The 16,673-nt window shown below is 50.9% G+C and overlaps 1 protein-coding gene across 1 annotated transcript in view; it reads right to left on the reverse strand.

Annotated features, from left to right (window-relative positions):
- LOC306750391 (CASK interacting protein 2) overlaps positions 1–13,790 on the reverse strand; it is a 15,977-nt gene extending 2,187 nt beyond the window's left edge. Inside the window, exons 1-17 of the mRNA XM_079233806.1 lie at positions 13,762–13,790; positions 13,334–13,479; positions 12,100–12,195; positions 10,791–10,921; positions 10,179–10,287; positions 9,962–10,070; positions 9,414–9,508; positions 7,672–7,789; positions 6,837–7,001; positions 6,558–6,632; positions 4,376–4,485; positions 4,007–4,070; positions 3,476–3,573; positions 2,805–2,915; positions 2,627–2,728; positions 2,404–2,542; positions 491–2,188 (exon numbers count right to left, since the gene is read on the reverse strand). Coding sequence (XP_079089932.1) covers positions 491–2,188; positions 2,404–2,542; positions 2,627–2,728; positions 2,805–2,915; positions 3,476–3,573; positions 4,007–4,070; positions 4,376–4,485; positions 6,558–6,632; positions 6,837–7,001; positions 7,672–7,789; positions 9,414–9,508; positions 9,962–10,070; positions 10,179–10,287; positions 10,791–10,921; positions 12,100–12,195; positions 13,334–13,477 — 3,364 coding nt within the window. The 5' untranslated portion in view covers positions 13,478–13,479; positions 13,762–13,790. The remainder of the gene's footprint in view (positions 1–490; positions 2,189–2,403; positions 2,543–2,626; positions 2,729–2,804; positions 2,916–3,475; positions 3,574–4,006; positions 4,071–4,375; positions 4,486–6,557; positions 6,633–6,836; positions 7,002–7,671; positions 7,790–9,413; positions 9,509–9,961; positions 10,071–10,178; positions 10,288–10,790; positions 10,922–12,099; positions 12,196–13,333; positions 13,480–13,761) is intronic.
- Between the last annotated feature and the right edge of the window lie 2,883 nt (positions 13,791–16,673).

A 16,673-nucleotide genomic window follows, 5' to 3' on the forward strand; every position in this document is an offset into this window, starting at 1 on the left:
CCCGAGTTAAGACCAACAAGTCCCAAGTTAAGACCAACAAGTCCCAAGTTAAGACCAACAATTCCTGAGTTAAGACCAACCAGTCCTGAGCTAAGACCAACAAGTCCCAATTTAAGACCAACAGGTCCTGAGTTAAGACCAACAAGTCCTGAACTATAACCAACAAGTTCAATACCAACAAGTTCTGAGTTAAGAACCAGGCATGAGCTATGACCAACAAGTCCTGAGTTATGACCAACAAGTCCCTCGTTAAGACCAACTAGTCCTGAGTGAAGAACCACAAATCAAATTCAAGAACAACAAATCGTGGTTAAACACCAAAGTTTGTAACATCATGTTTGGAATCAAAACCCCATAATGATTTAAACATTTAGAATCTGCTCTGGTTGATTCACAAAGGTAACTGAAGCTTGACAGACTTGAAGTTGGTCCTGGTTCAGGTGTAGACGGGTAACCCTTAGTGTGGGATCGAGTTACCGTGACGTCTTACCTTGTGCTGTCAGCAGACTGTGACGGACAGGTTTTGGGGCGACGGCCGGTTTGGGGGAGAGTGGAGGCCTGATGGGGGATCCCATTGCCGGACTGGCCGGCCTCTCCAGACCGAGCTCCCTGACCCTCAGACTGAACTCCTCCGGGCTCGGGGATGGAGGCCTGCTGCTGCCGGACTCGGACCCGGCTTCCCCCGCTCCCCCTCTGCAGGGGGAGCCTCCTCCCTGCTCCTTGTCTCTGGGTTTGTGGCGGCGCTTCACTGTGTCCGACTCCTTCAGATTAAACTCGGGCACCTCCAGGCTCTTGGCGGCTTCTTTCTCCGGGGGCTCCAGCACCGCCTCAGCCCTGGGAGGACCCGGAGCCTTGGGCCTCTGTTTGATAGTCAGGTTGCCCTCCTCGGCGAAGGGGATGCACTCGTTGGAGCTGTTCTGAGGGGATGAGGAGCCCTCCAGTCCGCGACCTCTTGATTCTTCTTCCTCGGAGTCAGACTTCACCCCTCGTTCTGGCTCGGTCCTGCTGGTCCGGCTGGGAATACATTCGCTCTGCACCCTCCTCCTCGACCCAACAGTATCCCTGGGCTCCTGCCCTGCAGGGTTGAGGGAGGGGGAAGGCGGCGTCTCCTGCTGGACGAGGACTGGTTTAGGTCCTGGGGGGTTCTTCCCCTCTGTCTTACCTTCCAGAGAGGCTGCGATGCTCCTCACGCTCACCGGACTGTCTGTTATTGCCCCGCCAGACGACGACGTGGTGCTGCTGTCGCTCAGCTCCCCGCTGGTGGTGCTGCTCACCGAGCTCAGCCTCTTCGGCGGAGGAGGCGGGGGACCCTTTTTCCGAGCGCGCACCGCAAAGGACTGACTGCGTCCCACGTTGCCGTTCTTCTCTGGACTCGACTGTAATCGAGCCAGCTGGCTGCGGCCGGGCTTGCGGGTCAATGTGGCGTAAGACGAGAGGTTCCCGTGCCGGTATGCCGGCTCCTCGTCGTCCTCGTCGGGCTCCCCGTCCGACAGGGCGTAGCGGGTCGTGCCCTGAAAGCGTCTCTTGGGGGTCATCAGGGTCATGCTGTGGTTCCCGGGCCTGGGAGACGAGCTCAGGTCCGTGGAGCCGCAGTGAGAATGCAGGTAGCTGAAACCCTTCAGCGCCGGGGAGCCATGAGGGGAGGGACCCCTAGAGCCACACAGTTTGGGCTTGGCTGGGATCGCCGGGTACTTGAACACGGTTGCCGTGCCCAGAGGCACCTGCTTGGCCAGCGGCTGCTGCAGAGGCCTCAGATCCCAGCCCTCGGGGAGGTTCCTGTCCTTGGCGGGGCTGCCCTCCAGGCTCTCCTGGGACCAGCTATGGGGGCTGACGGAAGCTGTCGGAGGCTCCTGGGAGCGCCCGGAGCCTCTGGACCGGGCGTCGATGCTCTCCTGGCTCTGGGACATGCCCACGGCGTTCTTGATGGCCAAGCCTTCCTCGCAGCCTCCGTAGTGGCTGCACATGGCCGTCTGCAGCTCGGCGCTCAGCTCGCTGTCCTGAAAGGTCATCATCTTTGGGGTGTGCGGGGAGGAGCATTCACCCGCTGAGTCCGGCGGCTCAATGGCGACCAGGTGGAGGGCTCCGGGGGCTTTGCGGCGCAGCGTGCCTTGGCCTGATTCGGCCTGAAGGATCGCCCTCTGGATGTCACACAGCTTCTTCACCGCCAGCATCAACTTCTTCTGGTGGCCTGGATGGAAAATTCAACCATTATGTCAAAGGAAAAAAAACACTGGTCCCACCGAGTAGACCGTAAAAATATACGATCAGTCTCTGATCTCTGATCATGTGACTTTGTAAACAAAACTATCAGTGTTTAGACCAACAGGAGGAAAGCTAGTAACTATGAATATAACAATACTTGCTCCCCTGGTCCGAACGAGACCAGAGACCACAGATTCTCACCCAGCTTAATAATGCCGATCTCCTGCAGGTCCTCCCATGTGAGGTCTCTGACGATGCTGATGGAGTCGTAGCCGTTCTCTGAGAGCTTCTTGTGGTACTGCGGCAGGCCAATGGCGCTGAGCCACTCGCCCAGGTCCGACTGAGGGGGAAGAAGAACAGATCAGTCGGCGCTACAGAGTCTGGAGGTCGGGGGACGCGTGCGGTGAGGCGCTGGGAGTCTTACTGGGATGTACTCGGGCAGCCACTCGGGGATGTCCAGGTTGTTGATCTCGATGGAGATCTTCTTGCGGTGGCCGGGCTTCGTCACTCCGATGGCGGTCAGGTCCTGCAAACACACATCATGTAAACACGCCGCAGACAAGCAGGTGCAACGTGACTCTGGGGCACCGGCCTGTGTTCACCTCAGGGGTCATCCTGCTGACCGTCGGCACGTCATAACCGGCGCTGATGAAGTTCCCGATGTACTGCTCCAGCTGGAACTCCGTGAGCCACTGATAGAGGGCCTCTGCGTCCTGCAGATCAAAGCAGCAACACACAGGAAACGCATCAGCTGCGCACTTTACTCAACGAGACCACGACGAGGATCAGAAGGTTCTGGAGGATTCTGGATATTTTTCAACTGAAGGGAAGCAGCTTTGTTTCATTACAATGGGATTCAATTAACAGTGTTTAACTTCCCTCCATGTTGCCAGAAAATCTTTGGAATCAAATAAAATGCTGGAATCGAACACTCAGAATACGATACGGAGGATTAACAGACAAATACCGCCAGTTTAGAAGCCTCTAGTTTAGAGTTTTGGTCGTCGCAATCTTGGTTTTTGCAACCAGTGACCATAAAATCATGTCTACAGAAGGAATAAATCAAGAGAGAAGTAGAGTCATTTTCTATAAAGTTCTATACAACCAGAGGAGTCGCCCTCTGGTGGTCAGGAGAGAGAATGCAGCTTTAACACATGAAGCTTTGACTTCACTTTAAAGAACCGGAGGTTCACTCCTGGGCACAACAAGCCCAGTGAAATACACTTTTGAAGTGTCTCAAACATATCAATAAAACAAAAGACAGTTTCTTCACCTTCCCCTCCATCAGCTGCTGAGGACGCACAAACTGCTGGGAGAACGTCTGGTCTGCCGGCCGCTGCACCGTCACCGTGTGCCGCCGAGGAGTTCCACCTGGAGAACATCACACAGGCCTTAGTCTGAGTGTACATGATCCCACAGGAGGAACAGTTCTCTCTTTCACTTCTCCCTCCAGGAAAAGGAGTTCAAGATGTGGTTATTACAGGGAGATGAGTCAAAACTAGTAAGTTTTGTATCTGGGTTATTAATCTGGAGCATTGTGTTTCACCATAAACTAAAAGGTGACGTTGAGGATCTTCTTATGCATGAAGAAGTGAGTCACATTTAAACAAGAAGTTCAGAGACATGATGAAACATGTATAAAGGAAAAAGTTAATTATATAAAATGATTCTACAAGAAAAAATAAATAAAGTCCACAGAATCATAAATAATAAATCCATTAAAATACAATTTGATTCTACAGAGTACACAGGAGTAAACAACCTTTTATTAGAGAAGTATTATTATCAGTAAAGAGAACCGTACCTGCAGGATGATCCGGCTGCTGGCTGCAGTCTGAGAGGCCAGAATCACCAGCAGAGGGCGCCGGCTGCACGCAGAAAGAAAAACATAAACATAAAACACAAATGTAGAAACATCTAACTCTTCTCAGAGAGCGTATATCCTGTATTATAACTGTAATAATGACTTCATTTTGAATCCAAGCAGCTTTTTGTTAAGATATCGAGAACATTACCAGATTCATTCTGTACAGGAATAACTATATGTTTTGTAATATTATTGTATCATCTGATCAGTTCAATCAGTTAATAAATATAATAAAATTAGTAACTCAGTCAAATGATCAGAGCATGATTTAAATAGAAGTCACATGACGAGATAACGACCACAGACCCGGTCCTGGAGGCCGTTGGCCGTGCTGTTGCTCTCGGTGCTCTGGCCGCTGCCGGCGCTCCGGGTGCTGCCGACGCTGCCGGTGCTGCCAACGCTGTTCCGGTCTCCAGCTGCAAACACAAACACAACAACAACAACATTAGTGGAGTCATGACGTCCAGAGGTGGGGGGGCGGGGCTTCAACAAGCCTGCAGGAGCAAAGGGGGCCAACGTGCCGACGGCAAGAAGCAGGTTTGTGGTCTAAAAGCTGAGCTGTGGAGGAGCAGCTGAAGGCAGGAGGCCATGAACGCAACATCGGAGGAGCAGCTGCAGGCAGGAGGCCATGAACGCAACATCGGAGGAGCAGCTGCAGGCAGGAGGCCATGAACGCAACATCGGAGGAGCAGCTGCAGGCAGGAGGCCATGAACGCAACATCGGAGGAGCAGCTGCAGGCAGGAGGCCATGAACGCACCACCAGTCTCTTATGAACACAGGAATATCAAAATATACTAAAAATAAGAAGGTTCAACGTCCATCACTGCGTTCTTCTTCAAACACTTCATTCGCCCTCCAGCTGCAGCAGAGGGTCCTCAGTGAGCTCAGTGAGGCTGTGACGTGGTTTAGGATGAGATGGACCAGTGGCGCCCCCCTGTGGCACCAGCAGGGACAACACCAGAGATCACTGAGAACCAGACTCTCTGACTGCAAGTTTAGCCTGAAGCAGTTTGGACCCAACACACCTGGACCACCGGGACACACTTCAGGGTTTATGACTTTGAGAGATGAGGCGGCGTGAGATCATTTGAAGCGGCATGAGATAAAGTGAAGCGACATGAGATAAAGTTCAGCAACATGAAGCGACATGAGATATTGTGAAGCGAAATGAGCCATGTGAAGCGGCATGAGATAAAGTGAAAAGACATGAGATCATGTGAAGCGGAATGAGATAAAGTGAAGCAGCATGAGATAAAGTGAAAAGACATGAGATAAAGTAAAGCTACAAGAGATAAAGTAAAGCGACATGAGATAATGTGAAGCGACGTGACAAAGTGAAGCGACATGAGATCATGTGAAGATCATGTGAAGCGGCATGAGATAAAGTGAAGCGACATGAGATAAAGTGAAGCAACATGAGATAAAGTGAAGCAACATGAGATAAAGTGAAGCGCCATGGTGACGTGGCATGAGATAAAGTGAAGCGGCATGGTGAAGCGGCATGAGATAAAGTGAAGAGACGTGAGATAATTTGAAGCGGCATGAGATCATGTGAAGCGGCATGAGATAAAGTGAAGCGGCATGAAGCGACATGAGATAAAGTGAAGCGACATGATATAAAGTTTAGCAACATGAAGCGACATGCAGCGACATGAGATAATGTGATGTGAAATGAGATTAAGTGAAAAGATATGAGATCATGTGAAGCAGAATGAGATAAAGTGAAGCGACATGAGATAAAGTGAAGCGAGGTGAGATAAAGTAAAGCAACATGAAATAAAGTGAAAAGACATGAGATAAAGTGAAGCGGCATGAGATAAAGTAAAGCGGCATGAGATAATGTGAAGCGACGGGACATAAAGTGAAGCGACATGAGATAAAGTGAAGCGGCATGAGAAAGTGAAGCAACATGAGATAAAGTGAAGCGGCATGAGATGAACTGAAACATTGTCAGATAAAGTGAAGTGACATGAGATAAAGTGAAGTGGCATGAGATAAAGTGAAGTGGCATGAGATAAAGTGAAGCGGCATGGTGAAGCGGCATGAGATAAAGTGAAGCGGTATGAGATAAAGTGAAGCGGCATGAGATAAAGTGAAGTGGCATGAGAAAGTGAAGCAACATGAGATAAAGTGAAGCGGCATGAGATGAATTGAAGCGACATGAGATAAAGTGAAGCATTGTGAGATAAAGTGAAGTGGCATGAGATAAAGTGAAGCGGCATGGTGAAGCGGCATGAGATAAAGTGAAGCGGTATGAGATAAAGTGAAGTGGCATGAGATAAAGTGAAGCGGCATGGTGAAGCGGTATGAGATAAAGTGAAGCGGCATGACATAAAGTGAAGCGGCATGATATAAAGTGAAGCGGCATGAGATAAAGTAGTCCCGTCCGGCGGTCTCGGTGGGCCGGGTCTGGATGCAGAGCGCCGAGCGGGGCAGCGAGGCAGCTTCAGAGCAGCCGGGTGGAAGCCGTCGTTCGGGGTCTCTTACCATGACACGAGTCCCTGAGGACCCAGATGTCCTGGAAGGGACACCCTGACTGAGACAGGCGGCTCGTAGACAAACCTATCAGACACAAAGACTCTGAGGGACTGTGTTCTGTGACTGTTAGAAAAGACTTCAACTGGCTCTTTGATGGAGGACCAGGAAAGAGATATTTGCTCTTGGTGAGGGCCAGAGGCGATGCTGAGGGTCAGAAACATGAATAATACACGAAGAGGTCACAGCCCGCTCCTGATCACCTGCGTCGTGGCACCTGAGAGACAGTACCTGTGGTGTTGAGGCCGTTGGCTAGCGGCAGCACCACGTGGGTGGGGGGGGCGTACAGGGTGTAGGAGTCGTCGGTCTGAGGGGCGGAGCTGGAGGAGAGGGGGGCTCTGGACGGCTGCTGCTGCCGCTGGGTGGGCAGGGAGGCGTGCCGGGAGAGAGTGCCCCCTACAGGGCGAGACAGGGAGGAGCGGGGTTATCAAGCTGATGGTTAGAGGTGGAGGTCAGAGGTCAGTATGTGGGATGGATGGATGGTGCAGGAGGGAGGAGAGGGAGGAGAGGGGGGGGAGGCATGGGATGTCCTGGAAGCAGTCGGATTAGTTTCTAACGGGAAAAAATATTATATATCTCGTCAGATATAAATAATATATATTTATTTATTTATATATATATATATATAAATAAATATTCCTCTGTTCCATTGGATTTTTTTGCAAAATCATTCAAATATTTTACTCACATTTTTGGGATTCACTATTCTTTTTACATAAATAACATAACATGTTCTTTGAAATAAAAAAAATGCATATGAAATAATATATATATATATTAGTAAAGAAATTGAAAAAGTGAAGTAAAAGAAATTCTGAAAAAGTAGCGAAAAGGTCAAAACAATCTGTCCTAAAAGAAATCTGGGGGAAAAAGTGAAAATATATTAAAAAAAAATAGAATAATATGTAGACTCAATCCCAGATTGAAATACTCACTAGAGCACCAAATGCAGATTAATACGCCGCTGAAAATAGTCCCAAACAAAGTCCAGGTTCCCTGTTTGCTGGATAAAAACTACAGAGTACTGATGAAAGTAAACGTTTGTGTTTTTTAAAGTCGGACTCACCGGTCCGCCGGCTGATGACCTCCACGATGGAAGGGGGGAAGAAGCCGACCCGGTCCGTCCCCCTCTGGGCGTCGTGGATGTGTCCCTTCCAGCGTCCGTCCAAGTGCTGCTCCAACACCTGCAGGGGGCGAGACGGGTCACTAGGGGGCGAGACGGGTCAATAGGGGGCGAGGCGGGTCACGAGGGGGCGAGACGGGTCACTAGGGGGCGAGACGGGTCACTAGGGGGCGAGACGGGTCACTAGGGGGCGAGGCGGGTCACGAGGGGGCGAGACGGGTCACTAGGGGGCGAGGCGGGTCAATAGGGGACGAGACGGGTCACTAGGGGGCGAGGCGGGTCACGAGGGGGCGAGACGGGTCACTAGGGGGCGAGACGGGTCAATAGGGGGCGAAGCGGGTCACTAGAGGGGCGAGATGGGTCACTAGAGGGGCGAGACGGGTCACTAGAGGGGCGACGGATCCCCCCCTAGTGACCCGGGTCACGCGGGGGCGAGACGGGTCACTAGAGGGGCGAGACGGGTCAATAGGGGGTGAGGCGGGTCAATAGGGGACGAGACGGGTCACTAGGGGGTGAGGCGGGTCACGAGGGGGCGAGACGGGTCACTAGGGGGCGAGACGGGTCAATAGGGGGCGAAGCGGGTCACTAGAGGGGCGAGATGGGTCACTAGAGGGGCGAGACGGGTCACTAGAGGGGCGACGGATCCCCCCCTAGTGACCTGGGTCACGCGGGGGCGAGACGGGTCACTAGAGGGGCGAGACGGGTCACTAGGGGGCGAGACGGGTCACTAGAGGGGCGAAACGGGTCACTAGAGGGGCGAAACGGGTCACTAGGGGACAAGACAGGTCACTAGGGGGTGAGAAGGGTCACTAGTGGGGCGAGATGGGTCACTAGGGCGGAGATGGGTCACTAGGGTGGAGATGGGTGACTAGGGTGGAGACGGGTCACTAGGGGGGCAAGACGGGTCACTAGAGGGGCGAGATGGGTCACTAGAGGGGCGAGACGGGTCACTAGAGGGGCGACGGATCCCCCCCTAGTGACCCGGGTCATGCGGGGGCGAGACGGGTCACTAGAGGGGCGAGACGGGTCAATAGGGGGTGAGGCGGGTCAATAGGGGACGAGACGGGTCACTAGGGGGCGAGGCGGGTCACGAGGGGGCGAGACGGGTCACTAGGGGGCGAGACGGGTCAATAGGGGGCGAAGCGGGTCACTAGAGGGGCAAGATGGGTCACTAGAGGGGCGAGACGGGTCACTAGAGGGGCGACGGATCCCCCCCTAGTGACCTGGGTCACGCGGGGGCGAGACGGGTCACTAGAGGGGCGAGACGGGTCACTAGGGGGCGAGACGGGTCACTAGAGGGGCGAAACGGGTCACTAGGGGGCGAGACGGGTCACTAGGGGACAAGACAGGTCACTAGGGGGTGAGAAGGGTCACTAGTGGGGCGAGATGGGTCACTAGGGCGGAGATGGGTCACTAGGGTGGAGATGGGTCACTAGGGTGGAGACGGGTCACTAGGGGGGCAAGACGGGTCACTAGGGGGGCAAGACGGGTCACTAGAGGGGGAGACGGGTCACTAGGGGGGAGACGGGTCCCCCCTAGTGACCCGGGTCACGCGGGGGCGAGACGGGTCACTAGAGGGGCAAGACGGGTAACGAGGGGGGGAGACGGGTCACTAGAGGGGCGAGACGGGTCACTAGGGGGCGAGACGGGTATATATATTCATATTTATATAACAAACATCTCACCATGATAACGTCTCCGGCCCGGATGTTGAGGGCTGTCGGGTCGTGGAGGTTCCAGTAGTCCTTCAGAGCTCTGACCTGCAGAACCCCCGTCGCATCTGTCCAGAAAACAGACCAGAACCAGAACCAGAGTCAGAACCAGAACCAGAACCAGAGTCAGACAATGAGAGAAGAACGATTAATAAACAACAACAAACGGATGAATTCAAAGAAAGAGTCTGAACAACAAACTCTCCATGTTTGAATCAACACCAAGGGCTCATTAATCCCTCAGCGTTTCCTACGGGAACTTCAAAAGAGAACACACACACACGCACACGCACACACACACACACACAGTCGACTGATAAGAGTTGAACGTTACGTAACTCAAAGTTTAAAAACAGCTGCTGACAAAGAGGTGAACTGAGACGAGGTAGAGCAACAACAGAAGAAGAAGAAGAAGAAGAAGAAGAAGAAGAAGAAGAAGAAGAAGAAGAAGAACAAGAACAAGAAGAACAAGAACAAGAACAAGAACAAGGAGGAGAAGAAGGAGGAGAGGAGCGCTCTACCTCTCAGCAGCTGCTTGATGTCTCTGCTGGCGTGTGTGGTGGTGAACTGGTTGACGATGTCCAGCGCCGTCTGGTTGTACGTGTTCCTGATGTTCACGTCCACACCGGCCTGCAGACAGCCAGAGCTTAAAGGTGAGCTTTTACCTCTGGGGTCTGGTGATGTCATCACTGATGACATCACGGGTGACATCACTGAGGACATCACGGGTGAACTCACGTCCAGCAGCAGGCGGACCACCTCCGTCTTCCCGTACAGAGACGCTTCATGAAGAGCCGTTCCAGACTTGGTGGTCTTGTTGATGTCGATGCCGGCAGCCAGCAGCAGTCTGGAACAGACCAGAGACACCACTGAGTCCTGGACCTGGACCTGGACCTGGACCTGAGTCCTGGACCTGAGTCCTGGATCTGAGTTCTGGATCTGGACCAGGACCTGAGTCCTGGACCTGGACCTGGACCTGGGTCCTGAGTCCTGGACCTGAGTCCTGAACCTGGACCTGGATCTGGACCTGAGTCCTGGACCTGAGTCCTGAACCTGACCTGGATCTGGACCTGAGTCCTGGACCTGAGTCCTGGACCTGGACCTGAGACCTGGACCTGGACCTGAGACCTGGACCTGAGTCCTGGACCTGAGTCCTGGACCTGGACCTGAGACCTGGACCTGAGTCCTGGACCTGAGACCTGGACCTGAGTCCTGGACCTGAGTCCTGGACCTGGACCTGAGTCCAGGGTTCTGCCACTGACATGATCATATCTTATGTTATCCTCCTCTCCCCCTCCCCATGAACCAGGTCCAGGTCTGAGTGGACCCCATATGAAGGGTTTTATTTACCGGATGATGTCTTTGTGTCCGTTTCGGGCCGCCAGGTGAAGCGGCGTCGTGAAGGCCGAGTCCGTCTGCTCCTTCCTCTCGCCCTCCAGCAGGGAGACCACCATGTTGCTGCTGAGCAGCAGCTGGGACACCTGGGGGGACAAGGGGGACCATGAGACCAGGAGACCAGGGGACACTAAGGAGACCAGGGGATCAGGAGACATTAAGGGGACCATGAGACCAGGAGACCAGGGGGTCAGGGGACACTAAGGAGACCAGGGGATCAGGAGACACCAAGGGGACCATGAGACCAGGAGACCAGGAGACACCAAGGAGACCAGGAGACCAGGGGATCAGGAGACATTAAGGGGACCATGAGACCAGGAGACCAGGAGACACCAAGGAGACCAGGAGACCAGGGGATCAGGAGACCAGGGGATCAGGAGACCAGGGGACACCAAGGAGACCAGGGGATCAGGGGATCAGGGGACACTAAGGAGACCAGGGGATCAGGAGACCAGGAGACACCAAGGAGACCAGGAGACCAGGGGATCAGGAGACATTAAGGGGACCAAGAGACCAGGAGACCAGGGGATCAGGAGACCAGGAGACCAGGAGACCAGGGGATCAGAAGACCAGGAGACCAGGAGACCAGGGGATCAGGAGACCAGGAGACCAGGAGACACCAAGGAGACCAGGAGACCAGGGGATCAGGAGACATTAAGGGGACCAGGAGACCAGGAGACTAGGGGATCAGGAGACCAGGAGACCAGGAGACCAGGGGATCAGAAGACCAGGAGACCAGGGGATCAGGAGACCAGGAGACATTAAGGAGACCAGGGGACACTAAGGAGACTAGGAGACCAGGAGACATTAAGGGGACCAGGAGATATTAAGTAGACCAGGAGACACTAAGGGGACTAGGAGACCAGGAGACATTAAGGAGACCAGGAGACACGAAGGAGACCAGGAGACATTAAGGAGACCAGCAGACATTAAGGGGACCAGGAGACACTAAGGAGACCAGGAGACACGAAGCAGACCAGGGGACATTAAGGGGACCAAGAGACACTAAGGGGACCAGGAGACACTAAGGAGACAAGCAGACATTAAGGAGACCAGGAGACACTGAGGAGACCAGGAGACACTAAGGAGACCAGGAGACCAGGGGACATTAAGGGGACCAGCAGACATTAAGGGGACAAGGAGACAATAAGGGGACCAGGAGACCAGCAGACATGAAGGGGACAGTAGACCATCACACACACACACACACACACACACACACACACACACACACACACACACACAGTTTGGACTTCCTGCTCACCTGAACTCTCCCGAACTCACAGGCCAGGTCCAGAGGAGTCTTCTTGGCCTTGTTGACCAGACAGGGGTTGGACTGATGCTGCAGCAGCATCTCAGACTGAGAACAAACAACAACAACAACAACAACAACAACAATACTGTATGAATGAAAACATAAAACATCTCAGCAGAAAGAAACACGAGAACAAAGAAGTGGAAAGAAGATTTGAATCTACTTCTATTCTCTTTCAGCTTGGCATGAAGCCTGGAGGCGTGACCCTTATCGATGGAGGAAACACCTGTGGCGTCTCGGCCCTCTGAGGGTTCGCGTTACGTCGATGACGCAATGTGTTCAGAGCTCCGCCGGCTCTCGGCCAATCAGACGACGGCATCTGTGACACGCTGACGTTATCGCCGCGGCCCGGCGGGATTACGGGGACGAGAGGAATTTAAGGCGGACTGACGAGTTAACTGGGAAACTAAAACGCATAAAACACACAAAAGTCCTCCATTCAGAAGTCGTACTCAGGTATAAGACTTAATCTGATGTTTAAGAGTTAAACTGTCTGTCTGTGTGTGTCTGTGTGTGTCTCTGTGTGTGTGTGTGTGTGTGTGTGTGTGTGTGTGTCTGATTTCAGGATTAATACAAAACCTCTGCAGTGAAAACATCTGTCACATCTGTTCTGCTGAGACAAAGAGTGTCACTAACCCCACCTAAAAAAATCTGTTCCGCCCAAATCCCCCCCGTCATCCTAAATCCACCTCATCATCACCACTAATCCAATCACATTAGGCTCCGTCCCTCCTGATGTATATGTTGACCTGAATCCCCCCGTGGACCAGCTGGAGGGAAGGGGGGCACCGGAGAACCAGAACCAGAACCAGGACTGAGAGGACCGACTGTCAGACCTGCTGCTCAGAGACACTACCACTGTAGTCCACAGGGGGCGCCAGAACCAACACAGAGTTAAAGTTCATCACAGTAACTTGTTGTAAAAGTAGTAATACTACTCAACACTAGTTAGTGTTTAACTAGTTGTGAACAGACTCAACACAAGTTAGTGTTTAAAAAGTTAGTGAACAGACTCATCACTAGTTATCGTTTAACTAGTAGACCACTAGTTATTGTTTAACTAGTAGTAAACATACTCACCACTAGTTATTGTTTAACTAGTAGTAATCAGATCACTATTTAGTGTTTAATTAGTAGTATTCAGACCACTAGTTAGTGTTTAACTAGTAGTAATCAGACTCACCACTTTGTAGTGCCCGTACTGGGCGGCCAGGTGCAGGGGGATGTGTCCGTCCAGAGAGACCCCGTTCACGGAGGCTCCGGAGCGGAGCAGCATCTGGACCGACTCCGCCTTCCCCTGCCAGGCGGCGTAGTGCAGCGGACGCATCCCTGCAGCCAAAACACACAGCGCGTCATTCAATGAAGCTCTAGCGTAAGTTTACTAACTAGTTAAACACTACCAACATCCGGGATGATTATTGACCAGACAACAATGTGTTTATCCCTTTAATGACTTTATATAATCTACGATATTACATCATCATTTAGTAGTTCATCATCTGTAACTACAGCTGTCAGATAAACGCAGAGCAGTAGAAGTACAACATGTACAAGAGTCACAAGAAATGTAAAAAAAAACATTTATTTTTGACACAAACAAGACATGGTTACCGTTGCTGTCCTTGACGTCCACTGAGGCCTGAGCCTCCAGCAGGGCGGCCAGCAGCTCGGTGGTTCCTGTGAGGGCCGCATGGTGCAGCGCGGAGAACCTGGGGGCACAGGTACATGTTATTAATATCATCATTTTATTATCATCATTAATATCATCATCATTAATATCATCATTATAATCCTCATTATTATTATAAATATTATTATTATCATCATTATTATAATACAAATTATTAATATCACCATTACTATTATTATCATTATAATAATAAATATTATTATTATCATCATTATTATTATAAAAAATATTGTTATCATCATTATTATAAATATTATTATTATCGTCATTATTACTATCATCAATGTTATTATTATCAGTATTATCGTCTGCCGTAAAACAATCCCCAACGGCTGAGATACGACCAGCAGCTAAAACCATCAGAAGTTCAGCATGTTCACGTATGATCTTATCACCTGTGGCCACCAGGGGAGCTACTGTGTTCCTGTGAAAGGGTATTTTATAAAGCAGGCAAATATTCTCAAAAAGCCCAGCACTGTGGAAAAGTTCTTATTTTTACTTAAAAAATTGGACACATCAACATGGACTAACGGAGCTGAGGCTCGAAACACCGATCCTCTGACTGAAAGTCGGATATTCTAACCACTGACCCACAGTCACATCACAACCCTCTCCCAATTGGTTTCGACTTTTGATTTTGACCCCGCCATTATATCATAAAGATAGACACAATATTAATAAGTTAATAATTGATGTATTGGCGTCACAAACATTCATATTCAATTCAAAGCTTCACACACCAAAGCCATGGTGTCGTTATGATCACTCTGCTTGTTTTACATGTATTGTCCACTTGGTGGCGCAGTAGAGCAAATGAAGCTCCGTGAAGCGTCGGGACATGAGCGAACCGATTGGATGGAAAGCTTCAATGCTTCAGGAAGCTTCATCTCGCCATCACTAAAATTAACTACGTGCAAGCAGAATAAGTTAGCTATGAGCTAGCAGAACTAGGTTATTATGCTAACAACACTGTTAAAATGCTAGTTCCTCCTCCTCAACGGAACAAATGAGCTCAAGATGAAGTGAATATAAATATATTCATAGTTAACAAGATAAATATATTCATATTTAACGTAACATCTTGAGGTTTACATGCCGTCTGCAACACAAGTGAAGGGAACTCTTCCACTGAGGAGGAATTTCATTTCCTGGCTTCACTTCTTGTAATAAACTGCTAATGTCACATGTGAGCATCCTCATCCTCCTCCTCTTCTTCCTCCCCCCATCACGAGGAGCTCAGACAGGAGGAACTGCGCTCCAGGCTACATGAGAATAAAGACATCAGAGGAACAAAGAGGACGTCCTCGGTTGCGTAACGCGAGCCGGCATTCAGCGACTGAGCCGCCGGCAGAGAAGAAGTAGTACTCTGGTCCTTTAGTGTGGTAAAAGTACTGTGAAAATACTATCTTCACGTCATAATGCAGTTAAAGTAGAAGTACCTACATTTCTACATTTTTAAATGCAGGACTTTTACTTGTCGGGAGTATTTCTACATGGATGTTGTGGTACTTGTATTTCGGTAAAATATATGAGTACTTCTTCTTGACAGTTTTAGCCGGTAAGGGGGGGTCTGTGTGCTGGTCTCTGCTGGTCTCTGCTGGTCTCTGCTGGTCTCTGCTGGTCTCTGCTGGTCTCTGCTGGTCTCTGTGGGCTCCTGTTCCAGGCGGTAGACCACCATGCAGGTAGAGGAAGACAATCCCTCTTCTGTGCTGCTCACCTGACCCCCCGGTGACCTCAGCTCTCATCACCACCCTTTCCCCAGATCTTTGTAGACCTTCAGACTGCTGCTGCTGGTCTCTGGTCTGGTACTCAAGGAGTCCCACACAGATCTAGTTTAGGCCCTCTGTCGTTCTGCACCTTCAGCTCTACTAGAGACCAGGTTCCAGTCTGAACCCTCCAGACCTCTTCTGGTCCAGAGAACCCTCCAGATCTCTTCTGGTCCAGAGAACCCTCCAGACCTCTTCTGGCCCAGAGAACCCTCCAGACCTCTTCTGGTCCAGAGAACCCTCCAGATCTCTTCTGGTCCAGAGAACCCTCCAGACCTCTTCTAGTCCAGAGAACCCTCCAGATCTCTTCTGGTCCAGAGAACCCTCCAGATCTCTTCTGGTCCAGAGAACCCTCCAGATCTCTTCTGGTCCAGAGAACCCTCCAGACCTCTTCTGGTCCAGAGAACTCTCCAGGTCCAGAGAACCCTCCAGACCTCTTCTGGTCCAGAGAACCATCAAGACCTCTTCTAGTTCAAAGAACCCTCCAGACCTCTTCTAGTTCAAAGAACCCTCCAGACCTCTTCTAGTCCAAAGAACCCTCTGGTTCTTTCAGTGAAGTCATGGGTTCGTGTCTCTGAAGCGTGAATGAGTTATTCTGACGTTTCTTTCTTCTTCTGCTGTTTTGTGTTTTTGCGGCTTTAACACATGAAGGCTTCACTTACAGAGCCGGAGGTTGTCTAGTATATATAAATATATATAAATATACATATGTAGTGTATGAAAGTAGTAATGGGCCCATGAGACTCAGCTGTCAGCGCTCCATGAAGTCATCCAGCTCTCTTTGTAAACACTGGAACTCGGTCTGGCCCCTGACCTTTGACCCCTCCGAACAAAAGGAGTCCGACACTCGACGACGTCTCGGGACCGAAGTGTTGACTCAGAGCAGAGACCTTTTCAGCAGGAAGGACTTTAACTCACTGAAACCTCGACTGGACTTATTATGGAAACGTTCCTGTCATAAACAGCTGTTATTTTATATTCTTATTAAATCCAGATGTGACTTCCTGCCTGTTCTCACTGAAGACCCAACAATATTCAGTTTCTCCTGCAGTTATTATCAAATATGG

Source organism: Taurulus bubalis, assembly GCF_910589615.1.
Source record: "Taurulus bubalis genome assembly, chromosome: 17".
In the NCBI taxonomy this organism is placed as follows: Eukaryota; Metazoa; Chordata; class Actinopteri; order Perciformes; family Cottidae; genus Taurulus; species Taurulus bubalis.